This window comes from Gymnogyps californianus, chromosome 11 (assembly GCF_018139145.2).
Source record: "Gymnogyps californianus isolate 813 chromosome 11, ASM1813914v2, whole genome shotgun sequence".
In the NCBI taxonomy this organism is placed as follows: Eukaryota; Metazoa; Chordata; class Aves; order Accipitriformes; family Cathartidae; genus Gymnogyps; species Gymnogyps californianus.
The window spans coordinates 5,901,490-5,929,128 of NC_059481.1; the positions used below are offsets into that span (position 1 = coordinate 5,901,490).

Below are 27,639 nucleotides of genomic sequence, written 5' to 3' on the forward strand. Positions count from 1 at the left end.
TCTGGCACTGTGTTAATACATCTACATAAAAAGGGAGACATGCAAAGCTCAGTGACGCCTCATCAAAATCAGCTGGGTTTTTATACTGACATCAGAAGGAGGCAGGGCTCCATGCACGCACTACCAGAGACCTTGGTTCAGACCGTGCCATCGGTCAGAGTGGTGTAACATGGTGCCTTTCTGAGTGCAGCAGTAGTTTCATTCGTGTGTTTGATCAAGAGGGGTCCACTCTGCCTGTGGCCCATTAGGCAATCATCTGAATGTGAAATAATGGTTGTGAACACGCATGCAATTAAAAGCATGTGGCCTGGACTGGTTTGCATAATGCTTGAATGTATACACGTGTGCCGTGCATGCATCCACCTCCTCCTTCCTGGTGGAAAAATTATAGCTAGCTCTGTGCCTCTGGCAAAAGCGAGGAAATAGAACAACAGAATATGGTGTCTCTCCTTCCCTTCTTCTAATAAAGGGGTGGAAAGAAACCAACCTAGGAAGGAACTACATTTACTTACAGAAGGCTCCTGTAATAGGGGCTTCCCCACGTCTTATAATGATATGAGAGCCCAAGGACCACCAAAAGGTTAAAAAACTCACAAATAAATGACAACAATATAGAAGAACTTTGAGAGTAAAAAACTCTCAGTTTAACTTCATTGTCAATTCAATCCCAAATCTCAGATATGTGTGTTTCTGAGCTCTGGACAAGTTTAGATTCATTTCTGAAGTTTGAGGGAAGGGGGTTTTTTGCTTTAGCTACTGCTGCTGTTTTCAGCATGCCTACATAACAGTGTAGGGTTTATTTTTAAAAGCACTCTACTACATCTCTGGTTTGTAAAGTGCAAGTGCTTTTAAAGGCCCCAGTTTCAGGCAGTTCTGCTCTACTGAAAATTAGCTTCAAGCTGTAACTTAGCTGATATATTGTACACTAAAATGTATTGAGCAGCTGCGTCTCTAGGGAAAATCTGGAAGAGCAAAAAGCCCAGTATTTTCCCCATTGTAATACTAAAAATAATCCTCAGCTTGACAAGACTATTCTTAATAAAGAGAAATATGCCAAAGTGGCCATACAGACTCAGTATACGTCTCTGCTAAAGGAAAATGTATAGATCTTTGAGGTTATTGGGCCAGATTCATTTTACATATTGATTAAGCTGACTTTCAGGATCTCGGTGGCGGCAGAAGATTTCATACAGTTCATATGTGAGCATGTCATTCAGTGCAACTGTTGAAGTGTTTGGGGAACTGAAATTTTAGGGGACCGATAACGCAGAGCTGCAGAACCTTCATCAGTAAGTCACTGGTCACGCCGATACCTAATCCTGTTTTTCTAGTGAATCACATTGCACTTGCATGTGTACTTGCCCTGGAGTGACAGGCTCCACTAAGGGTGCTAACAGAACTGGAAATTAAGCTGTCTACTTACCTAAGAGTTGGTTCCTCCAGCGGGATCAGTCATGATGTTGGAATGGTAGACATTTCCATGGTATTTCAGGTTTTCTTGAGGGTGAAATGCACTCAATCAGGGCTCGATATGTGCAATACTTTCAGTCTCAGTAACGATCATCTCACTATTGACAAACATTGAAAAACAGTTGAAAGTTCAATCGTATAGAAACAAAGACCAGAATAAATGGGTGAGAAACAATGTACAGGAAAACAGGATCAAAGACAGGCATCTTCACTTTCCTCATTTTTTTTATACTCCATGTTTCCCCATTAAAGCTTTACTAAAAGGGGCATAATCAACAAAGACTGGTGCCCTCCTCATAAGATGGAGCGGGGGGCTTTATCTCAGTGTTTTGTCATGTTTCTGTCTGCAGGAAGTTTCCTAGGAAGTCTCTTACTTATCATGCAGAAGTCCTTTCTGTTGTTTATTTCACCAAGTGTCTGGACAGAGTGTGCATGTGTCGAGGGACTCCAGAATGTGGCCTTTGAATAAATAAAAAATTGGTAAAAGTCCAGCTTTAATTAAAAGGTGCCCAGCCTTTCTGAGGAAGTGTTTTCTTTGCAGCGCTGTTAATTAATCCATTATGTGGCAACATAAAACTAAAATACTGTGCTCACTGATCTCACGCCGCTTTAGAATGACTACATCTTCGCAGAATCCTTGTGAAGTAGGTATTAAACACACACCAGCTTCTGTTTGGACACTCTGTGGCAAAAAGATGAAATGAACTTCAAAGCAAACAGCTGGCTTAGTGGTTAATAGCATGCACCATTCTGATGGAGAGAACTAAGTTGTAACTACTGCGTAACCTTCTAGCGCTAACTTTCTTTGGAGATGGGTCTACCCATTGCAGTTGACTCAGAAAAGAGGTAATACATAAAATCTGTTTCAGCTTCCCCCCTCCTTAAAAATCTAAACCCTGTGCCAAGTTGAACAAAACCTCAGTTGTCAGCATCAAACTAATTGAGAAAAAACATTTTTTAAAATTGTTCTTTGTAGAAGGAACTGCTCAGCATCATGCTCTGTATTTTTAAACCCATACATACATTGGTGAGGCTGAAAATCAGAGCCTGCCATTGTCATCTCCAAAGAGCAGAACAGGGTAGCAGCTGTTGATTCCTCCCTATTTTGGAGATCTATGCCGCCCCAGGAAAGATAGGAAATCAAGGAAATCTAGGTCTATAATTAGTTTTATCTCATTTGGAAAGAACTGGTGTACCATATGTAATATGGGATCTGTAAAATCAGTGAAAAAATGTGTAATTCTTTTATGTGTCATAACACTTTTTTAATGAACTGTTTCCTACTAGTTACTGGGTTTTGTTTGTTTCTGGGAGAGGGGAAAAAAAAACCTCGTAACTTCCTTTAGTTGACTATAGTGCACTTGAACTTTATTGTCTGTTAGGTGTGCTACCTTTCAGAGTCCTTATTTGCTCCATCAGTTAACAGCTTCTTGACTTGTATTTGCAATTCTATTACAGGGCTTTTTCAGAAGGAGTCAGCAAAGCAATGCTACGTACTCCTGTCCTCGTCAGAAGAACTGTTTGATTGACCGAACTAGTAGAAACCGCTGCCAACACTGTCGATTACAGAAATGCCTTGCTGTGGGGATGTCTCGAGATGGTAAGCTCTGCTAACACGTAGCTTAATTGCAAAAAGTAAAATAATGTTTAGTATGCTGTGTGTTCAACTAAAACAACACAGGATTTAAAAGTTAATTGTGCATCAGGCTGATAGTTGAGATCATCGAGTGGTTTTTATATGTTGCTATATATTCACATAAATAGATATGAATAAGGGCATGGATGAAGTTCTTGGATTTACTTTTTTTCCTAATCATCTATTAAAGTTCCCAGTTAAGAGCTTTGCCTCTGGTCACTTCTTGAAGATGCAGTTTTTAGTCTAATGTTAATACTTTCTCTCTGTGTTCATTCCAATTTAAGTGACATACTATAGTTGCAAGTAACACTCTGATTGCCATATTGGTACAGATCAGAACTGTTTCACAATATAGACAGAAGTTTAAACTTGTGTATAATGAACAATGGAAAAAATGCAAAGAGAAAATAGCGCAGTGTTTTTTCAAAGATAGAATTCTGAAGAAAATGTGTTCAATTGCTGTTAATATTAAGCTCAAAATTACACCTAGTGTAATGATGAAAACCCACCTCTGTAAAATGGAAGCTTATATAACTCAATTAGAACTGGATTTGCAGCTGATACTTGCATGCCTCCCCCACAGATGTAATGAAGCCGCCATCGCTTACCCAATTTGAAGATCTGACTCAGTCTTTTCCCCTGCCACAGTGACAGCAACGCTACATGTTCTACAAATACATATGCATTACTCTATGTACATGAGGCCCGATTAAGGCGATTGTTTTCAGATTACATTTACTTCTTGAATTACATCGTCTTAATTTTTTTATTGGGCATGAAACTAAAAACCTGAAACGGTTGATCATGTAATGACTAGCCCCTCCGACATGTTTGCTATCCTCTAGAAAAGTATAAGGTGGTAGTCACCTTCCCAAACGATGAGGCTTTTACAGCTGATATAGGTCCCAGAAATCACATACTACGTTCTTAGGAATCCCCTGGATGTTGCAAACTAGTTGCTTCTGGCTTACGCTTAATACTTCTCAAAGTAGTAATAATTTTGTGGAGATATGTGCACACGCATGCACACACAGGCACGCACACACACACACATATATAGTATTAACAATAATTCACTGGGTAAACATTTTTGCTTGTCACAGTAAGCTGCACTGAAAGCAGGTTCTGTGGTTCTTCCCACGTGCTTTGGTCCTAATATCAATAAAGCTTGCTTTTGATACTCTCTGAGATAGACCCCACATGTTTATACCTAACTCTAGGTTCACTTTGTAGTATGAATATACAGCTAGTAGGAACTGGACAGTTCATCTCAGGCCAGCATATTCTGTTTTAGCTTCTACTTTTCTAGGTAGGATTTGAATGCTGAAGAGATGTATCTGTCGACTTCAGTGAACATATAAGAGAAAATCTGTTTGGTACAGAAGTGCAAAGTTAATGAATTAAGCTAAAACAGTGACTTCTAATGGTCCATTTCAGTAGCATGTTAAAATCGTCTTTTAAAGAGTAGATGCTGCAGCTATGTTACCTGTAACTGACAGAAGTGATTCTTGGGTCTGCCCATCCTGCAGCTTTGCCTTTTATACTGTGTCCTTCCGTGTAGTATTTAAAGACCCAAGACAATTAAAATGCAGTAGTGGATTTGTAGAAATGTAATATATTGTGTGTCTGTATTTCAGCTGTAAAGTTTGGTCGAATGTCAAAAAAGCAGAGGGACAGCCTGTACGCGGAGGTGCAGAAACATCGAATGCAGCAGCAGCAGCGAGATCATCAGCAGCAACCAGGAGAGGCAGAACCACTAACACCAACATACAATATCACCACCAATGGGTTAACAGAGCTACATGATGACCTCAGTAATTACATTGATGGGCATACCCCTGAAGGTAGCAAAGCAGACTCTGCAGTTAGCAGCTTCTACTTAGACATACAGCCTTCTCCAGATCAGTCGGGTCTTGATATTAATGGAATCAAACCAGAACCAATATGTGACTACACACCAGCATCGGGCTTCTTCCCTTATTGTTCTTTTACAAATGGGGAGACCTCTCCAACTGTGTCCATGGCAGAATTAGGTAATGAGAGAGAAAAGCTTCCATTGTAATTGTCTTAATAGTACCCTTTGGATTGAAGTGACACATTTAGCCAGGTGATAGCAAGAATGCTGCTTCAGTACAGCTGTGAGCATGTATGGGCATTCTTCTGTGAAGTGCACAATACCCTAATCGGGGTATGTGGTGAACACCTTATGGAACTGGACTAAAAATCCCAGGAGCTTGTGGTTGATCAGCTCTAGTAGTGTTGCTCTTCTTTTCAGTCCTTGTAATAGAACCCTTTGAACACTGATTAACAAGCTAATTCTTAGTGCTGAGCAAACAGACAGAGTATTTCTTTATTTGCAGATTATTTTTGAACACTTTATCTTCTTTTTCATTACCTCGATACTCTTATTTTCTAACAAAAAGTGATGAGGCTGATTTTCTTCTGCTCTTTACCTGTACCTGGGAAATATGAAACCAAAGCACCAGTCTAATCTGAGGGCAGTTCTCCTTGCCACCGGTTGAAGAGAATCAGGCCCTAGATACTTAAGAAAATTTTTGAATGTAGGAAGTTTTTGATAATTTCCCTAAGAGCCTTATAACAACCACATTAATTAGCACGTTTTACTTTAAACTCTTCCCTGAATGATTACACTAGGGCTGAATTCCACAACTATGACGTGTCAACATCTGAGACTTGAGTTAGAGCGTGCTGTGTGAACTGGTTATAAGCAAACTGGAACAGGACATTAGAGAAGTGGCTTTAAAATTCTATTACTTCTGTAAGCAGTTAGGCATCTAAAACTGATTTTGCTTGCTTAAGCAACATTTTTGCTAATTATTCCATTACGAAAACCTAAAAAGTTTGAAAAATCAGGTATTCCAAGTTAAATTTTTCTCTTTTTGCTAACTTTTTAATTAGATGCAAGTATACGATACGAAATTTTGCTTGGTTTATTTTAGTTTATGTTGCTTTGAGAAATTTTGCAAAGAGGAAGGGACAAGAAAGCTTACTTTGTAACGTCCTTACGTTGCAGAACGCAGTTCTCTGCAATATAATTTGTTGTGACAGCCAAAATATTGTGTCTGGCTTGAGTTCAAATACCTTCAGTTACAGATAAGTAAAAATGAGAAGAGAATATTAGGATAAAGGCTACGCTACCAGCTTTGTCTCAATCAAATGGTTGTTAATATTCTCGTGGAAGTTATTAAAATATCTACATTAAACCCACAGAAGAAAGAAAGGGCTCTTCCTTCCTAGGCCAGGTGTTGAGTTTGCAACACTGGCCTGAAATTAGTTTGTCATGTTGCTTACTTTTATTTACATACTGCTTGCATTTAAACCCTACAGAGCATGATTCGGGTGCCACCAAACAATGTTTGAAGAATGTTTGTCTTCCAGACTGAGGTTTCAATTTAGAAAGGTGTGGCTGTTCAATGAAAGTATTTAGGTGTGTGCTGAAATACAGTCCAGAACTGAGGCCGAGGTTTGTGAACAACATGGTAATATTTCACCTTCTGTATCCTGCAAGGGCACAGGTATAATGCTGTCAGTTGCTGCTAGTGAGAGCAAATGTTTTAAGTACACACTTGTAAGAATAAAAAAATTGCTCTGAAATACATGAAAGCTATGATGACAACCAAAGTATAAACTACCTTATGTTCTACATTATTGATTGCTCAGGTAGTACATGTAATCTGATTTTACCTCCGCTGTATGTTAAAGATTTTTCAGGTAGTATCTTACATCAAACTATTAATGCAGTAAGTATGATACTAAACAGACTGATTGGTCCAGCCGTTCAGTTCGTAAAGACTTGGGTTTGGTCGTTACCAAACAAAGCAAGTTTCACAGAAGACCTAATGCTCAAGTCCCTCAGCATACCCCCATGTTGTTAATGACCACGGTTCATGTTCATTTTAAGCCTTCCTTTTCAGTGGCCGAACCTGCAAAAGCACCAACTGCAGAATTGTGTGAGACAAGTCACCAGCCTCTACTTGTCACATGCTAAAGTAGGAGAACAGATGTATGTGAAGAGTCAGGGTAGAAAAGAGAAAGACAAAACAGAAGTGGAATTCAGATGTCTAAATTGCTATTCATGCTTTTGAAGGTGTTCCTAAAGGTTTATGGAATCAAGTTTATTAATAAATATAAATCTGCCTTATGGGTCTTTTAACCAAGTATAGCAGCAGAAGACAGTTTATTTGGAATTAAAATGTTGTATGGAAATTTTAAATCATGTGCAGTTAACTAAGCAACTACTCTAAAGCTGAAGAAAAAAGCCCTTGAGTCTTTAGTGTGTTATATTAATTATCTGGATTCTCTAATAAGTGTATTTTCCTAATATTTTTTTAATGATATGAGAGTAGGAAAGAAGAGAAACTTTTTCCCTCACAGGCAGCCTCATGTGATAGTGTCCTGCTTGACAGAACACTAGACAGGTGATAACTCTCTGTATTTCTTTATTAGAAAGCTTCTGTTGTATAAAACACAAACGAATTTAGCTTTGCAAGATCTACTGCCTGGCTGGCAGTGCTGTTATGTTCCCTATACATGACAGATAGTGTCCTGTATTCAGCAAAGCTGTCCCCCATGGAGATTCTTGTACCCTAACTTGAGGGGTCCATCACCTCGCTCGTCTGGATTTTCTTCTATGGCTCTACTTAATAGGGTAATTCTCAGCCCAGGTTTCACAGCTGACTTTATCTTACTAAAGGCAGCAAGGCCACTTACTGAATTTGCAATGGTTTGAATGCTCCCAGGTTTCACCAAGTTTGCCTTTATTTTGCAAGCTTTTTGATCTTGCAAGCTTTCTTTCGCACCCACTGCTGTGGGAGAAAGAAGTTTGTCCCTAGTAGAAGTTTGTTTATTCAGAAATAAACTCAAGTTCACCTAAACATCTTACAACGTAGTGGAAGGACTCTGCTTGGTGTTCCTGTATGAAAATCTCAGACCTGCTTTGCGAGAGGGCAAGCGGGGTGCGTGTGTGTGCACAGAGTGCCCTCTAACGGGTGCGCCAGGCCCCGGAGGAGCCGGGCCAGTTGTGGTAAGAACCAGGTTTCTGCTTTGTTTTCCTCAAGTCTCTTAGCGGTTTGCATTAAATGTGTTTATTCTCATGAAGCAAAATCCAAGGAGATCTGAAATTGAAGCATTTTTTTCTAATAGCTAACCCTCTCCCCGCCCCCCTGTTGCAACTGGAATATGTTAGCTTTCTCGTGTCTGAAGGTATGGCGTTGCATTTTTAAGGTGTGTCACTCTGGTCTTTCTTTTAGAACATCTTGCACAGAATATTTCCAAGTCACACATGGAAACTTGCCAGTACTTGCGAGAGGAGTTACAGCAGATAACATGGCAGACTTTTCTGCAGGAAGAAATTGAGAACTACCAGAACAAGGTATACAAGCATGCCAAACTATGGCATGCTTTTTTTAAAGCATGGTATTTCCATAACACACTGCAAAATTCACTTTTTCACTGCTTTCTGTTTACTATCAGGAATGTGTATCTTTGTGTGTTTCCGAAAAAATAATATGCTAGAATCAAAAGCAGTGAGATGGTTATGATATCCCTTGCATTTGTGATTTTTACAGCTACAGGAAAAGGCAAAGCCATACTCCTAAAATCTATCTGTCTGTGATTGATAAACAAGGATAGGAAACCAGAGAAATTTTTTCAATCCTAAATGGCATGTTATTTTCATTTCTTAATTTGTAGTCTCCCAGATCAACAACAACAAAAAAAGCTGAAGCCACCAAGTTTTGTAATTTTACGTGGTGGGTTTTGTTCTGAGCTTATAAACACAGAACTCTGTCAGATTTTCACCCTTCAATGCCTGGTTGTAATCCTGATTCATTCTACAATTGTCACTCAGTGTTTCAGGTTTACCTATAGAATAGCAGCATAGTGCTGCCATACCACCAGTGGGTACTGTAAGATTTAATCAGTGTTTTTATTTCCAACGTGCCTTCCATCCATAAACCTACTACCAAATGGCTACTTTTAGAAAACTGCCTTGGGAAGCATTATTAAAGCACACTGTTCTTTGAACATATTTTTCATTTCCACAAAAAAATATTTAACCTTTAAGACTATAATTTTTTCCACTCGTTAGGTAATTTCATTCTGAATTATTATCAACATATGAAAAAATCACTACTTGCATGCCATCTTTATGTTGTTAACAAGATGATCTTCATATATGTATATCTTTATATGTATCCTTATGAAGACGAGCTAGTTAAATAATTTACATTCAGCACATAGGAAAAATGGGATTATGCACTGCTAGTGTAAATTGGCATTTTCTTTTGATGCAGCGAATAAAATTCCCACTGAAATGACCAGAATCATTATACTTTGACATTTTTGGCTTATGAAATAAAAATACTCCAACCTGGATCTCTTCTGACATCACTGAAGAAGTCTTACATGGTTGCATTGTCACTCATCCACATGAGGCTTTGGCTTTGAGGTTAATTCCCCTTGTCTTACAAGCAGACTGTAGCCAGGAGTGCTAGAGAGAATTCACTCCACTTTTTTTTTTTCACCTCAGTTTTACTTTATGAGAATGGGTTTTCCAAACCTTGATTAGTAATTTTTCAATTTTTCTTCTCTCTCAAACAGCAAAGGGAGGTAATGTGGCAGTTATGTGCAGTCAAAATAACAGAAGCTATACAGTATGTAGTGGAATTTGCCAAACGCATTGATGGCTTTATGGAACTGTGTCAAAACGATCAAATTGTGCTTTTAAAAGCAGGTATGTGGGTCAGTTTTAAGGTCTGCTTCTATTAGTTTTGACTGAGGAAGGTGTTACCTGTATACAGTGATTGTATACGCATATATACATATGTTGTACAATGATCATTTAAAATAATACAAGGGAAAAACCTTACAAATTGTCTGTGTCTTTGTTTGAAGTAATATACCTTCTTAGCTACTCTGGATAAGAACGAGTTCAAGTCTACGTATGAAATTTTCATTACGAACAAAGGGAGCAATGAGTGTGTAAAGATGGAAAAGCTGGATTCAAATTTTTTATTTTGGCTTACTAATAGCGAATAACATATTTCAAGGTAAAAATCCAGATTGTTATATGCAAGGTGTTGTAGAAGTAATGCAGTTTACAAATACTGGACAAAGTTGTCAAAGCTTTGTGAACATAAATCTAAATGAGCTGCTTTGACTTCAGAGACTTCATGACTTGAATAAAAATTATTAGAGTTTATTAGCATTAACTAAGTTGCTTTAGCAAAAACTTCTAAAGGGGTTTATGGGAATTCTTTTAATTCTACTAGCAAATCAAACTATGCTCTGTTACACCACAGAAACCTACCTCCCTACTCAACTGATACTGAATGCAGAGCATAGGAAATTTTTCATCCTCACTTGCTCTTTGCAACTGAAGTCTCTACTTAAATAGTCAAACATCCATTGTTTCTGTTTTAGGGTCTTTAGAGGTTGTGTTCATCAGAATGTGCCGTGCCTTTGACTCCCAGAACAACACAGTCTACTTTGATGGCAAGTATGCTAGCCCAGAGGTTTTCAAGTCCTTAGGTAAGGAAATGTCAAGTGTTGTATCTTAAAAAAACAGAACAAAAATAATAAGGTGGAAAAGCAAGGGGACAGCTGCTTTGAAAAATTCAGGCTACAGTATTAAAAGAGTTCCAAAGCTCAGACTGCTTATTTTGTAAGTAGTCATTCTGTCTCTGTTTGAAGCTGAGCTGATTTTAGGAGTTAAAACAGCTTAACTCTATGCAGTAGAGGACTGTCGGTGTTGAAATTCAACACTTAGATCAGGGTAGAGCAGTTTGGACACACTTGTTGAGAACAGAGGCCCAGAATTCATATCTAGTGTAACATTTTATATATCCTGTTGGAAAAGGCAGCAGATTTTAAGCTAATTTTGGATATACTGACGTTACTGCTTTGAAGATGTTAATAGTGTCTTGTAATATGCAAAGTCCAGTTATTTGCAGGTAAAATACTGTAAATCAGTTTTTTTATTAAACCACACTTTATCATTTTGAATTTTTTTCTGTATATTTTTGCTAATGTTAAAAGGATGCATCTTACTGGGTATAGATTTGGGATGTAAGACATTTTGGAGGGCAGTGAAAATATGGCAGCGGAGAATGCTGTACAATTACTGAAGTATTCTCTGCCTTTCTAAAACACCTCAAGGTACAAGGTCTGAGTGCAAACAATTCAGAGAATGCAGTATCAGATGTGGGTTCCAAAGAAACATAACTTTCATCTGTTACCAACTACATCTGGAAATTTAGGCTGGGTTGGGGCTGAGATCTGCAGAGGAGAGCCCTCTTCCATCAAGTTGCAATCCCCTCCAAAGCAGGGTTCGACTTTTGCGAACTGCATTAACAGCATGTGTAATAGCAGCAAGTAACCTGACTTACACCTGTGTGAGCAAGAGAATGGATGAAAGGAGACAGAGTTCCTTTTCTGCATGAAAAGCTTTCAGACCTTGGCTTCTCCCTTTGCTCCTGCATGTACCTTGTATGCCTCTCTTCCCCCCCTCTTCTGAGTGCTCAATAGTCTTAAAATCAGCACTTTTCAAGTACACATTTCGAACCTCCAGTCCACAGTGACATGAGAAAGTTCCATTTAGAACAGAAACAAAGCTAAACCAATTTTGAGCTTGAAAATGGCTTGGGTTATATCCGTATTTACCCAAAAAGAACCAAATGTGGAAAAGACAGAGTGTGCAAAACCTTCAAAATACTGGCTGCCAGGGTGTGGGAGCTGGGGACTCGTGGGAATGGGGTAATACGCTCAAGCATGAGTGAGATCTCACTACCATCACTCCACAGTCCTTAAGGAGAAGACCGTTCACCTATGAAGTATTTTACATCCATTTTTTACCTCCATCAGAATAAATCAACAACTCTGTAGCTCTGAAGTAGTTTTAAACAATGTGGCATGAGCTGTACCTTCTTTTTGGCAGGTTGTGAAGACTTCATTAGTTTTGTGTTTGAATTTGGAAAAAGTTTATGTTCTATGCACCTGACAGAAGATGAGATAGCTTTGTTTTCTGCGTTTGTTTTAATGTCGGCAGGTAAGAGATAAAAGGTTTGCTCTAGGTTTATTTGGTAGAAGTCGTTTTTATTTTGAAGTCTTTTTAATGATAATGTTAAGACTATCGGACAGTGTGAAATATCATCATTTTTGAGCGTCTCCTTCTTGACCAAAATTTTTATTTTAATAAACACATTAAAACTATGAATTTAGGAATAAATTTGTTATGTTGGAAATCCTAATCTAAGCCCTTGTTTTCCAAATTTTCACCTCATTGAGGGCTCAGCTGCTTTGCAAAAGCTTAAATGCATGTGAGTGAGACCACTGGGTCAATCTAGGTGAGGCAGGCAGAAGGTAGCCACTGAATTTATATAGTCAGCTTTCAATGTATGTGAGCTTGCAGCTGTAGCAGAATTATCTCAAGCACATGACAGGATGCTTCCAGTGTCATCTCAGGTCTGTTAAGTGGGGTTGCCGTTTTAGTGTGGTAAAAGGTACTGAGGTAGCTTAGGGATCTGTCCCCATTGTGAAACTGGGTACACTGAGAATTATGGTGCCAGACATACAAGTCACCCCAAGAGTCAGCCTGGGTCTACCATACCCATGACTAAAATAACTCAATAATCTCAAGTAGATACGCACAGTACTCCAGGTTCTGGGAAGGCTTATTAAGTCAGGTGAAACAAGATACCAGTGCAGAAAGTCAGTTTGTGTCTGGCATAACACCCAAGGAAATAAACGCTCTGTTTTTAGACTGCAGCATAGTGGACTCAGGAGTGGTGGTGGAAGAGTCTGTTAGCAACAGTGGGTTTATTGAGACTATCATAAATACATTCTCATGCTGTTTGCCAGATCAGAACTATGTTAGTCCTGTGTCTTGATATGTAAGCCACAGAATCCCACAGTTATGCCACACAGAGGATGTGTGCAGCTAATATTCCTTTTCTGCTAGGAAGCCTAGGACCTTTTTTTTTTTAATAGCTGAATATTTGCTTCTGATTTTTCTGTATGTCACTGTAGATCTTAGCAAGAAGATCCACTCCAACTACTTGTTCATTATGTGATCTATTCCTTTCCCACTAAAAAGTTGCTAGCTTCGTTTTGTAAACATTCTGCATTTTACAGACCTTGTTAGCAAATGATTAGTAAATCTTACTCAGATACGCTGCATTCTTCTAATTAAGGGCTTTATAAAAGTAATTTTAAATGCACGTAATAAATATACTCCAAAACCTATTAATTTTGAAACTAATTTTCTATATGAGAGTGTTTAAGAAGTGGAAGGAAGGTTGCAAACAAGAAAGATGAATCTGTAACAGACCTAGTACTTCCTGGTGCACTGTGACTGATGTGTGTAGTACTAGAGGTGTTAACTCCATTTATATTTAGATCGCTCATGGCTTCAGGAGAAAGTAAAAATTGAAAAACTCCAACAGAAGATCCAGCTAGCACTTCAGCATGTCCTACAGAAGAACCACCGAGAAGATGGAATTCTAACAAAGGTAAGAATCATACTGTGCCATGTCACACGACTGTGAAAGTATGCTTTCTTATGAATGGTATCCTAATTGTGGTGTAAAAGCTTTTACGCAGTTAATTTGTTATTTATAAACCCAGAATTCTTTGTTCAAAATCAAGGTGCTTAGCTGAAACTATTTACTAAAAACTAGAAGAAGTGAAATGATGATGTACTAGGGAACAAGGTTGATAACGGTCTGAAAAGAAGTATTTTAATGTTGAACTTCATGAAAAGTGATGAGGGTTTTTATCCTATTTCTCCTACATGACATTTCTGCCACACAGAATACTATTTCAGTTCTACAGCATGCATGTCTTAATCCTCGTGAAATCTCTGCCTGCATGACAATTAAGTTGTTACAACATATAATATCCAAACTAACCTTGGTTTTCATACCACCATGAGAAGTTCCCCAGACAGCCTTTTTCTCAGCAGTTCTTCCAAATACTGATGCCTAGGGAAAAGAAAAGAGATACTACATACTATTATGCTAATCTAAAGTATCTTCACATCATTTTTCAAAAATGGAGAAGTAGTGCGATGTTAAAAAAAAAAAAATCTAAAGAACTGGGGAACGACAGGCACTTCCTTACAGAGGTAGTTCCATTTAGAACTCTACACAGCCAGAAAGCTTATGCTTAGTTTCACACCACAGAATTAATTACAATAGAAGCAGGATGCTCCAGCCCAGGCTTTGCAGATCGTCCTCATTTAAAATCCTAGCTCATATAATTCTTTTTCCAGTGTATACTTTGGATACGTTTGCTGGAAGAAAGTTTCTTCCATGTGCTTTGATACAAATAATTTACTTAATAAGTTCAGGGAGCACCCTAGTGATATTTTTGAAGTACAAATTTTTCTGGTCTGTTCCTTTTCACCTTATTTAGCATAAATTAAAAAAGCTTAATCTATTGCATTGCCAGTTCCCTCCATAATATTCACAGTGGGTTTAAAAGTAGTCAGGACTGCCTTCTTCCAAGAGAATGACTAAGTTGCATGAAGGTTCAGCCATGAAATACTTCTACATCAATCCAGTGCTTGGTAGGCGAATGAGGAAACCTAATGATACGTTTTCCTAGGAACTTAAAAGATTATTTCACAAGTAGCATTAATCCGTTACTTAAATAGCTTTTTAGTGGCTTCCTTTTTTTTTTTTTTTAAATGTAACGTAACAAACATCCATGACTACGCATCTGAAATTTCATTGTTAAGGTAAACAATTGAAGTGAACTCGAAGTGTTTGAGAGAGCTTTAATCCTAAGAGCAAGATTGGGAGGCCTGGTTCCATATATATGACCGTATGACTTCTGTTCATTTTTTTACAGTTAATATGCAAAGTGTCTACTTTAAGAGCACTGTGTGGACGACATACAGAAAAGCTTATGGCATTTAAAGCAATATACCCAGACATTGTACGACTTCATTTTCCTCCACTTTACAAGGAGTTGTTCACTTCAGAATTTGAGCCAGCGATGCAGATTGATGGGTAAATGTATCACCTAAGCACTTCTAGAATGTCCGAAGTACAAACATTAAAACAAAAGAAAGGAAAAAAAAAAAAAAAAACCCAGAAAAAAAAGACAGAAAACCAAGACACTTTATATGGCCCTGCACAGACCTAGGGAGCCAACATACTGCACATCTCTTGGCGGTCGGGGTCAGGCAAAGGATGGGAAACAATGAAACAAAGTTGAACTTGTTTTTCTCATGCATATGATTTCCATTATGCCTACAAATATGGACCCTTTTTCTGTCTCAACTTCTCAATCCTTGACCTCTGTTTACACAGACTGAGGGTACTAATGTCAGAAGGTTGTTTTCTCTTGTAGTTCACTGCCCAGACTTTTGACAGAACAATCAATTTGTTGATCAGAACAGAGAGTCCACCTAGTAATCAGCGACTGGTGTGCATTGCAGAGATTTCAGCATCAGTTTGCACAACTTGCTCATTGTTTCATGAAGGACGATTTTTTTCACCTACCACTGTTTGCCAGTAGACAGAACGGCATGAAAAGGGTCCATAGCAATAGCAACAATAGCATTATAATATATTACAGGGTAAATGGGCATGAAGACTATATATAGCAAAAGAGATATTGTTTATATATTGTTTTAATTAATATAAAATGTAGTTACTGGTATAGCTTTTCTTGTTGAATTGATAAGGCACTTTCATTTTGCACCTTTTTCTTTAAATTAAATGCTAGCGTGTTCATTGTTGTGTTGCATGTGCACCAGAAATTCAAGTTTAACTGAAAAAGGTTTGGCAGGTACTGGTACATTGGGAGGTATTTATGCTGCTGTTTTCCATGTTACTTTTAAAGAGAGGCTGGTCATATCCTGAAATGGTTACAGATTTTTTTAAAGAGTTGAAAATAATGACAATTTTCTAAATTAAAATCAGCTTTTCAGCTGTTAAATTCAAAGGTACTTTTATTTTCAAATTTTTCAAACCTGGATGTTTAAAATTACATGCCTAAATTCAAATTTAGGTGCACAAGTCAAAAGCCTCATTTTCAAAGCTGCTGAGTTTCCATGGTCAAAGTTAAACTAAGCAATTACAGATCATTTACAAATAAGTAACACAGCATCCTTGAAAATCAGGCTATTAAATAAAGTGTATTTCTGCCCACTGTAAATCCAGGTTTGAAAGTATTTACTCAAGTCTGTATCTACAGTAAAAGTATGTGTGTATGACATGTATGTGGAAAAGTAATTTTTATACATAATATTACATACTTTTGTACTCCGTATCGTAAACAATGCCTTCAAACTCCAAACTCTAGCCTATCAAAATCCATAGGAGGTTTGTCTTTGACTTCAGTGAGATGAGACACTGACCCATGTTCTTCCAGCATCTAGCAGTTCAATTTCAGGTATCTGAACAGAGAAGTCCATTGCTCTCCTTATTTAAAAAGATGCACTTTAAAGTTTATCAGATGGGGACAGACTAACGAAGTAAAGGCACACTGTTGCTAGAAAGCATTGTTTTGTACTCTGTATAATGCCTGGAAATCACCATTATCATAAATCTGCATTCTGTTCTGAAATTGTGATTCCCGTATTGCATAATCAACCAAAATGCCAAATCTTGTAGTATTATTAATTACCATGCCCTTTAGGAAGAATACTGTCTCTGAGCAAGAATACTGAGCAAATTTGGCAAGTAAACCCAGTTCTGAAGGAAGCAGATTCACAATAAATGACATCACAAAATAAACTGTAGCTGTTTGAGCCAGAGGTGCATAATTGGTTTGGATGAGATGAAGATGTATAACTGGATGCCTTGTAGGCCTACACAAATGAAGTTTCTGATGAAGTACGTAAGAAAAAGCCAGGAACTTTAAAAAAGAAAAAGGAATGAGACAGAATGTGCTCCACTGCTTTAATTTCCAAGGATAAACAATCTCTTACATACATTATGGTCATTGAGAAGTAACAGAAGTGAATAGAAGCACACTGAAGCCTAACTATTTTAAAAAGGAGAATTAGGTCAGTGGGTTATTATAAGCAAAATAGAGGTTTATTCTGTGATTTGAACATGTTCCCTTTGGGGTCAAATTGAGACATTTAGCTATGACACCTATTAAAAATTTTATAGTCTGCCACATCAGGGAAGCTTACAGCTATCACACATCTCTGTGGTTTGAAAGGAGGGGGAGATGAGCATCATATGTTTCCCCTTCAAAGCAGTATGCCCCTGGAGTATGGGAGAACACCTGCGCCTCCATGAGCACTGGGATGGAGGCATGAGAGGGCTTTTGGAAAAAGTCCATAGAGCCGTCCTTTTACTGCTCCATCCTGCCGGCTCCCGAAGAGGCGGCTCACAGCCCAGCACATGCTCTCTCCAGTCCCACTGAAACACTTTTCCTAGAATCATTGTTTACTTTATTGGAGTAACTGGCATGATATGGTATTTTCATTCTAATGTGTGTTCCTATTTTTAAAGCAACCCTTTTAACTAACAGATGTTTTCTGAATGTGACCAGCCTTAGGTGCTAGTCCTGTAAAGATCAACTAAACTTAATTTCAGTGTCAACTAATGAATAATGAAGTAAGACCTGTAGTTTTTTAGAGCGCGAGATGCAACTCCTACTTCTGACAATAAGTAGACTACCAGGCAAAATATTTTGGGATTAATTTTCAGTCACGTCCTTTTCTTACCTTTTCCTGATGAATATTAGTACTTTACCAGGCATCTAGGTGCCAGTGGTTTCGTTTGGTATCTAGTTCAGCATATTTGCACCCATAAGTCATTGACAACACAGATTTTTGGAGCATTTACTAATAAAAAGGTTCCAGATAGGGCCTTAGCTGAAAGCCCTTTGCATCTGAAAACAGCTTGTGACATGATCTTCCAAGCCAGAAAGTGCTGTCATTTTTGTCCGTGGGGGCTCCTGCATACTGGCACCTTGTTAAATCAGGCTGTGCATACATACCCCAAGTAACTCTGCTTTCCTGATCGCAGTTAACAGCCACTTGGCAATAGAATATTATTTTTGTTTTGCTCTTCATAGAGAGGGGAAAAAAGGGATACAGCATGGCATATGTACTGATAAGACTTCTGTTGCCAAGGAGGCTTTTATGAAAGGGGATGTAGAATAACGTCAGAGTGGCTGGTCAGAGCGACGGCCATGTAAGAACCCAACACAGCAGAGGAAATGCACTCTGCAGAACCTCTGGGACTATGGCCTGGTATCAGCTTATCAACGGAATATTGTTAAAAAACATATTTGGGGTCAATGGATAGTCACATCAGTATTTTCATAATCTGCCCAGTTCACTGCAAACAAAAACATGAGGATAGCTGAAGATAAAGGAATAATATATTGTTTTTGAATGATCTGTTCCTTAAAGTCTGCAAAGAGATTTTCATTGGGTGTTATATCTACCCACAGAGACGTTTTCTGGCTTTCGAGGAAAGAGCTACTATACTATACTGTCATTTGAACCACCCTAACATACTTCAACATCTCCAGCATTGTTTGACGTTTTAAAGACTATGGGATTAGGTGAAAAAGGAGGCTGTTTTTAAGTTTGGTTGTTCTTTATTAAAGCTTATCTGTCTTAGTATGGATACCAAGATATCTGTGTGTGTATGTGCACCTGTGTGTGTGAGAGAGTACCTTTGTGTGCACACATGAATATATGCGTGGGTACGTGTGAGTGGCTGCTTCTACGCTGTTAAGTGTCAATGGAATAAAGAAAATGTATTCAAAATACTTAAGTCAAAAATAGAAGGTGGAAAAAAGATTTATTCTATACAAAGCCTTGTCTGGACCACTTTAGAGAGACTTCTATTTTTTTAACCCTTCTATAAATGTTTGATGGCACTTGAAATATTCCTGCAATAAAATGTGATTTGTGTAAACATTAAAAAAAAAAGATTTTGTAATGTGAAACAATGAAAGAAAGTAATGTAATTTTTCTAAAAAACAAAAAAAAAACAAACGAACGAACTTTGTATTATTTTCTCGATGGAATTTGTCTATTTGTCTTTGGAAAACTTTTTATTTCATTGAATGTGCCATAGTAGAGGTGTGGTTTTCTTTTTCTTTTTTTTTTTTTTTGTTTTTTACATTTTAGATTAAAGGAATAGCTGTGTTCCGACATTCCAAAATGCAAGATGACATAGCAGTCACAATTAAAAGGTTTGATTAGTAAGCTTCAATCATTGTTGCTTTTTTTGCACATGTTCTTCATTCCTCTACAGTGCAATATGTACATAGAGCACTTGCGGGTGTAACCTTGATCCCTCAGGGAAAAATACATATTTGTACAGGATTTTTCTTTTTTTTTTTTGCCTTTTTTTTCCCTTTTCCTTTTTTTTTTTTTTTTTTGGCTAAGGAATGTCGATTGAATCACTTGTCTGTTGTTGAGGGGCAGCCAGATAATAATCCTAAACCACTGTCACAAAACATCGACTGTTTAAATTTTGTGCCCTTTTATTATTTAAAAAAGAAAAATAAAAGTTATTTTCTGACAGTTCTTTGTGCTGATTGGTGGAAAAAAAGGGTAAATAGATAAGCACCTTATGATTGACTTAACTGTGAATGACAATCCATCTCGTTATCAACAACAAAAGCCCTATCATTTTGGAGCTGGGGTTAAGAGTCAGAAACTAATGTGCTCAGGGATCTTCTAAAACTCTTCAACAGGGTGGCCAGTACTACTGGTGGAACAAATTACTTTTTAAAAAATATGCTAGTTATTTCTTCCCTTCCCCCTCCCCCCCAGGCACAAGAGAACTGGATATTTTTTTTAACTAAATGCTCTATGCGTGCCTCATTCTCTTACTCAGTTTTGCAGTATAGCTGCTCTTTCGTCTTTATTTTGTTCAAAATGAAAGTACTCCAAACAGCGCAAAGGTTTTGCAATTATATTTTAGAAAATAAATTAATGCTGACCCATTAAATAAATGATTGAAATTAATTTCAATACCCTTTGGACGTTTTTATAATGATAGGACTATTTTTCCAGCTGAATTTCAGTGTTTTGCTATAGAAAATGGGTTTTCGGTATTTAAATTATTGTCAGAGAAAACAAATCAGTTTATGATAGTACAATAGGAATGAAAGGGTAATGATTAGGTTTCGGCAATGAAGTCACATAGAAAGGAACACAGATCTGCAGGAATACAAGAACAACACTTCAGACGTTGTCTGTCATTGTTGCATATGCTTCATGGTAAAGCAAAAAGCCTGACTGGAAAGAAACACTGAGGCTGAAGACATTTTCATATCTATTACGGCAAATACAGCAATTCCAAATGATTACAATGGCACCAAAAAACAGCAATGTCTAGGAATTCTCCAAGTGCCAAATTGTAGGATTCTGGAAGCCTGTCCCGGTTAGCCTTGTTTTATGGCTTCACATTCTTTTGAAAATGCAAGCAGAAAAGTAAATAAGCAACTACAAATAAAATGAGCAAGATTTCAAGACTTTGGTTAGATTGGGAAGAGAGAGACTTTCTCCATCACATGTGTCTGTCTGCTTGCAAAAAGCATCAGTTCTTCAGTATCTTAGGTTATTGAGGGCTTTTTCACTGGGAGCATGGCTTCCAGTTGTTTACTTTAAGTTGTTTAATAATAGGGAAACCTTTCTTACAGTTTTACAAGGTGATGGTCGAGTTTAGCTTGGAATGGCCTTGCAAGGCAGACAATTGCTTAGCAAGTATGACCTCTTGATCAGTTTGTGTTCTTGCATCTTCAATAGAAGAAAATTCCTATTGCTGATTCACAATAGAACCTATTCTTTACATACTTACATATCAATTAAACATACTGTTAATATGTACAATCTATAAGATGTTTTAACTATGTTAGTGGTGTGATCCAAACATTACAATATCTTTTTTTGGATTGGCATAGACATTCCCTAGTCTGTACTTGACGAACAAAACAGGTTGCACCGTATAAGCTGTGCAAACAAGGTGTATTTTTTTTCTCTACACATTCCTAAACTCCCCAATGTAGATAAACTTATTAACATAAATGTCAGAAACAGCACTTACTATCCAATATCCAAAAATAATAAAGTTTTCTCTTGAGTATTCAGTATATGAAATTCTACCTGTGCTAGCTGATTCAGATTGCACAGAAGAAACATCTTCATTTTCCTTAGCTGGAGAAATATAACTATTAGAATTATTTTTTCATTATTAATACTAATATTTATTACTTCAAAAGTTTCATCCATGACTATATTTGAATATTAGCCTCCTATTTTCTTTATGCTTAAATATTCCTGTCAGTAAATTGTTTGGTGGAAATGAGGGCAAATGCATACAGATACCAAATACAACAACAAAAAGAAAAGTTTTAAAATTTAAATGAGTATTTATTTAAAAATCATTGCAGTATGTGCTTTAATCCTAGTACTGTGATAATAGCTTGCTAAATAATGCTAAGTCACTGGACTTGAGGGGAAAAATAGATAACATTTAGGATAATATACAGTCTATCTTTGGAACTTTATTCAGGTATTAAATAGAATTTTAACATCAAAATAAGAGCTGTATTCTACCTTTTTCATATGTGATGTTGCTGTTTATCTTTTTTTTTTTGCCTTTATCATTGGTAGAATATAGCAATAACTTTATAGCAATAAGTAGGCTATCCAAATAAGAAACAAAACATGATAAAGGCTTCACATGAACTCATAGGTTCATTTCTTCTGCCACAATATTCACTTGTATGTCTTCACTCATAATCTTATTACTTCTTCAAGCTGAACTTCACAATCAAGTTGTTCAACTTGATGTGTGACATCACACCTTTCTGTGTGACATCACACCTTTCTGTTAACATCTGCATGTTTTCGGTGTTCATATGTCCTTTGTATACTTGTTTTCCTATAAGTCAGTGTTTCTCAAGCTTTCTGAAAGCACAGTCCCTCTGGGATATATTTCTTCATAGGGCTCTCTGTGTTGGAATTAACTTTTTCTGGGGCAAGGAGTGCAAACCAGCTGTAATTACTGGTGGCATTTCCTAACTGAAGGAACTGAGCTGCTGCTAGTACTTAGTAACTCCATGGCTACTGCAAATGGTTGCAGCCAACAGCCAGCTCTTCCAGCTCCTCCATGCTGGGGGGCTGAGCTGCATCCAGTAAGTGGGACAAGTTCCCTGGCCAGCGCGCTTATCTGCAGCCAGCACAACCACACACTGCGCTGGAGAACAGAGCTGCTACACTTCACATAGAACTGAGCTCCATTTGCCTGACATAGTGTTTTGAAAATAATCTAAACACTTTGGCAACTTTCAAATGGTTGTGACTTTCGGTTTGAGAAACACTACCCTAAATTACCCCACAAAGTTTTAATGTAGATGCACAAACTTTACAGGAACTTGCAATCTGTAATGCTATCTATAATGCAGAGAATTCATAAGCAATACAGTGAATTTTACTTCACAAAAAGGCATACGTACTGTACACCTTTCTAAATCCAAAATGTTCCTCATTTCTACATTGATTTAGAAACAAGTTACAGAACAGTGGTGAATATTTGAACTATTAGGACATTAACTGGCTGCTTCTTTGTATGTAACTGTATTGTCTGCCTGCTCCTTTTCTGGAGATGTGTTTTTGTATTGGATGTTTGGGCCAATGGGAGGCTTCAAGCTACAATGTATTTTCCCAGATTAAATATATTTAACGTATGACAAACCCCAGACAAGGCTTTTTAAAATGTATAAAGAACTGCAGTGTTAGGTGGTTTATTTGCAAACTGTTTTCAATGTTGTCCATTTTTATGGCACCTTTAACAATATTCTTGTTTCCAAAGTACAAAAAAAAGGTTAAAAATACTCTAGCCATAACTGAATGTCAAGCAATAAAAACAAATGACTTTTTGTGCATAGATTTAAAAGAAATACAAGTTTTAGACATCTGCATGTAAATGCAATCTCTTGTTTACTGCTTTCTTAAACTTGAGCAACTGATTCCTTATTTTACTACTAATTTAAGGACTTGTAATGGCCTGTAAACATTTTATCTTGCTCTATTCTTTCAACTCTAACTTTGTCTCTGCTTTGGAGTCATAATATTTAATGTTGTTCTGCTCACCTCTATACAGTTAACTTTTTGCTTTCATTCTGTATAGATAAAGTTATACTATAAACAGCCTACACAGTGCAAATATTTATCTGTTTATCAAATACCACATTATGCTGTATAATATCTGTTTTACTATATAATCTATTTTAGACATAGCTGTTTAGAACTAGAGTGTGCTATTTTTGTGTTTTTCTGATGTGTGGTGCTAGATAAGTTACTTTTGTGAACAAAAGCAAACAAACCCCTTTTATTCCTAGACAATACCACCTTTGGGTCTTGTTAATTTCACTGAGTATAACTATATATAAATATATATATATTTGTGTATATATATATACACACACCAACATATGCCCAACAAGTACCTGTATCAGAGTACAAGATTTGGGACATGGTTTTCTCTTTAAATGCATAGTGTCATTATATAAATTATTCTATAGTATATTTAATAAGGAGAAAATTACTTCACCGGTACAGATACTTGATATCAAATGTAGAATTTTTTTCTACATTATTAACATTATTAATTATTAACGTTATTAAAAATGTTCTGTCCAGCTTGTTATCCTTTTGGTCACTAAAACAGTCTGCCTGTGTTGTATCAGAAAAAAGAAAAACATCTAATCTGCCAGTATAAAGTAATTACAATATGCTGTCTGTCTGAAAGGGAGGTAGTTATTTGGCTTGTTGGGAGAGTTCTATCCTGTCGTTGCATCTGATATTTATAGATGTTATTCTGCTGGGTGCCTTCCTCCCTCTTCACTTTAAATAGGATCTGTACACACTCAAACTGCGGATGTTACTAGGCCATGCCTACACACTTAACTCCAGTTGCTGTAAATAGGAATTTTCTGTAAATCTTCCATGATAGATGGATGGCTAAATTCAGTCCTTGGATATGCTTTATAAATCACGCATACATATCCAAGGACAGCCATTAGCAACTAAAGTTAATTAAGAAGTGGAATTTGCAACATTTTGTCAGGTCTGGGGGTTTTGTTTTTATTTTTCATGTATACCTTAATTTACGTAGTCATGTACCCTTAAAAGTATTCCTATCCCCTCTTCCTTTCATTCTAGATATTGTTTTCATGTTAATTCTTAAAAACGGATGGATATCAAATATCTAACTAAGGAGGTAATTAACCTTTTAAATATTTATTAGAATTTTTCTGTAATATTACTGAATTTATAAGATCTTTAGCAAAGATTTTTGAGCAATTTATTAAATACAATGTTTCTGTTTACTGCACTTTTTGATAATAGAAGGTAGTGAATTTTAAAGCCATGGTTCTTGGCTTCCATGCACTGCTTTTATACCCTCAATCCAAGGAATATATATATATAAATAATTTTTTTTAAACAGCAAACATACTGTTGTCCTAAAAATAAATACAAACTTTACTGCACCGTGGGTATATTTTCATAAGTGGAATGTTTAACTGCAAATCCTGTCAGGACAATTATAAAAACCTCTTGAAGGTACAATCTTATTTAAATATAAGCCATGACAATTTTATTTTCCCTTGTTAATTTAAGTCACCTTTTGATATTTTCAAAGAGAAAACGACTCGCTCTTAAATTTGTATGTACCAACCTATACATAATGCCAGGAACACATTCTCCCTATTGTATTTAATTTTACTAGTTTGATATATTTATGCAAAACCATTTGGTTAACACATATTCTCCCTGTTTACTAAATGTTCAACGTAACAAGACCAGAATAAATGCTGATTACAAATATACATCAGTTTGAAGATTAAGCACATAGACTTCAAAAACCTCGTTGAGTGATATGCTCAAATTTCTGTAAATACACACAAGTTTAAATGCAATTATACTGTACATGTAAATATATGCTGTCTGTTATGTGTACAGTATGTATAAATTCCTTTTCTAGCCACAATAAAATGTAAGCCATCAAGAGGAATACTAAAGCGGTATTGTACTAAACCTTTGCTAATGATCTTTACCCAATCACTTAACTTTTCACTTTCATGGACCTTTCCAACTCACTCTTACGATAGCCTGCTTATATTCAAGTTTGTTATTTTACTCAGTCCCGAAAAAAGTATTTTGATTCATTTTGTAAATATGACTGTAAAAATAAGAGATTTAATGTTGTCTTTTAAATACTCCAATTTTCATTCTAATATGAATGTTGTTATATTGTACTTAGAAACTGTACCTTTAATATTACATTACCTTTATTAAGTGCATTGAACACATCGATTTTAGATGTGCTTTATGTACTGTTATCCTGTAATAAAACTTCAGCTTCTAATGGAAAAATCTGTCTTAATTTTTTTGTTAGTAACATCTTATTTGTTTTTCTGAATTGTGGTTTATTAGGTTTATTCCTTAAGGAATGCACTGTTACAAATTAGGCTGTGCTTCCAAGCACGTATGTGAGAGCTGTTTAGAACATATATCACGTAATGTTTGGCAGCGGGGAAACAAGACTCCCGAGCACCTTTTAAGCTCCCCTTTTGGCCAACAAGAGCTTTAAACCTCCTCAGAATGAATGTGGATTAATCTAGCTTCCCTCTCCTTGAAGGCACCTTCTTGTTTGAAATCACAGTTCACTGCATCAAGTGCAAGATACAAGAAATCTGGCTTAAGACCTTCCCAGTGACTTTGGAAATACCGCTTCAGGGTAGATCTAAATGAGGATGTGGGTATCAAAATTGAGGTTTTAATACAATTTAGGCATCAAAATTCAAAGTTACAACTCCCCTCTGCTGTGCTAACTTTGGGAGCACCTGAATTTCAGCAGCACGCTTGGTCTTAAGATTTCAGGCATGTAAAATTCTACTTCTGCACCTACCCAGAAATGCCTCAGTCTTGACAGAGCTTTAACAGCTCAGCATTTATACACCTCACCATGATCCAGAATAGGTATTAGCATTCATCTTTGAAGCACTATATCTGGAAGCAGCCTTCACCTACAGATCAAGTCTACAAAAAAAAGTAGAAGTGATCACTTTCTTAGAACGGTAGCACTAAGTAGTGCCATTTGTTCTACAGCAGCTCCATCACTAAAGCAGTCGAGACATTGAAAATCCAGATTTAATTTTCTCATCCTCACGACATGATTCCTGCCCATCTTTCCACTCAAAGGAGAGTTCCTAACCACCAAGATATAGGCTAGGCAACAACTATATGAACAACTATGTATGTTCAATATAAAAAGCAGGAATTTTTCTGAAGTGAAAGACAAACTGAGGACTCTCATGCCTGCCCATAAGGAGAGCTTAAACTGTAGGTTAGGTGGTGGTGGTTTGGACCCCCAACTATTTCACAGAATCACAGAATGGTTGAGGTTGGCAGGGACCTCCAGAGGTCACAAGCAAGGCCACCTAGAGCCAGCTGCCCAAGACCATGTCCAGATGGCTTTTGAGTATCTCTAAGGATGGTGACTCCACAACCTCCCTGGGCAACCTGTGCCAGTGCTCAGTCACTCTCACAATGAAAAAGTCTTTCTTGATGTTCATGTTTGTGTCATGGAAGCAGAAAGATCACACGTAGGAAGTAGCATCATTAAAAAAAACCAAGCAGACACTGCAGGTTTGAGAGAGGTGCAGACTGAAGTAGGATTTAACCTGCCACATCACAATCTTAGATAAGTCTTTTAATCATTTGGCTATGTAACTGTTACCATACCTGGGTTTTGAAGTAAGATTACTCCTTACAAGGCTACCTCCAGGACTGGGCTCTGGTTGGATCCAGTAGGTAGATAGAAACCTTTCCACTTCTCTGAGATACACAAACCAAAAAAGGGCAAAATTAAATTCAAACAATGTCCTTAAAAACTGATCTGCATGCAAGCTAAACAGCCTCCTTTGTTGGTGGGTTTGGACATCATTCTGAATCATCTCAGTATTTTTATGTATTTGCGTATAGTACCCAGAGTTTCAGTTACAGGACTAGGTGCTGTGAATGCTTTGATTGCTTCATGCCACAATCCTCGCTTCCCTCTTCATTTCTCCATCTGTAGAGCTGTGAAAGTGATCACCTTTTCTTACACCACCACAAGCAAATGAGTTTCCATCACCTAGACCTACAGCTAACTGAGAATATTTGAATTCCGCATTTTACCACATTGGGAAGCCTGATCACCAGGAAAAACGTTTTGTGGCTGTGCCGACATGTTCACAAGTGGGAAGTGAGCCAGGGAAACTGGAAGCCCAGGAGAGCAGGGAGGCTGATAACTGCAGCAACCTCCGCGGGGCACCCCAGCCCTCTCACACACGGCCCCAACCCCCCTCAGGGACGAGCCGCCCGGCAGAGTCCGGCCCAGCCACTTCTGCACACCCAGGGCAGGAACTGCCGCTCGAGGCACCCAACACCTGGTCAGGGCCACACCTTAGTGAACAACGTGGAGTCGGAGCGGAGCCCACAGCGCGGAGAGACCTTAGGCAAATTTCAT

The 27,639-nt window shown here is 37.4% G+C and overlaps 1 protein-coding gene and 1 long non-coding RNA gene across 4 annotated transcripts in view; one reads left to right on the plus strand and one right to left on the minus strand.

Annotated features, from left to right (window-relative positions):
* RORA (RAR related orphan receptor A) overlaps positions 1-16,291 on the plus strand; it is a 443,992-nt gene extending 427,701 nt beyond the window's left edge. For 2 of the 3 annotated variants that reach the window (XM_050902961.1, XM_050902962.1), the window contains 8 exons: positions 2,929-3,070; positions 4,744-5,139; positions 8,377-8,498; positions 9,728-9,860; positions 10,550-10,657; positions 12,063-12,173; positions 13,523-13,635; positions 14,978-16,291. In XM_050902961.1, coding sequence (XP_050758918.1) covers positions 2,929-3,070; positions 4,744-5,139; positions 8,377-8,498; positions 9,728-9,860; positions 10,550-10,657; positions 12,063-12,173; positions 13,523-13,635; positions 14,978-15,142 — 1,290 coding nt within the window. In that variant the 3' untranslated portion in view covers positions 15,143-16,291. The remainder of the gene's footprint in view (positions 1-2,928; positions 3,071-4,743; positions 5,140-8,376; positions 8,499-9,727; positions 9,861-10,549; positions 10,658-12,062; positions 12,174-13,522; positions 13,636-14,977) is intronic. The other variant, XM_050902963.1, reaches the window with a different exon arrangement.
* Positions 1-27,639, minus strand: part of LOC127020422 (uncharacterized) — a 42,683-nt gene extending 15,044 nt beyond the window's left edge. Inside the window, exons 1-4 of the long non-coding RNA XR_007767081.1 lie at positions 27,576-27,639; positions 26,874-26,966; positions 14,035-14,106; positions 1,424-1,568 (exon numbers count right to left, since the gene is read on the minus strand). This is a non-coding gene — a long non-coding RNA (uncharacterized LOC127020422). The remainder of the gene's footprint in view (positions 1-1,423; positions 1,569-14,034; positions 14,107-26,873; positions 26,967-27,575) is intronic.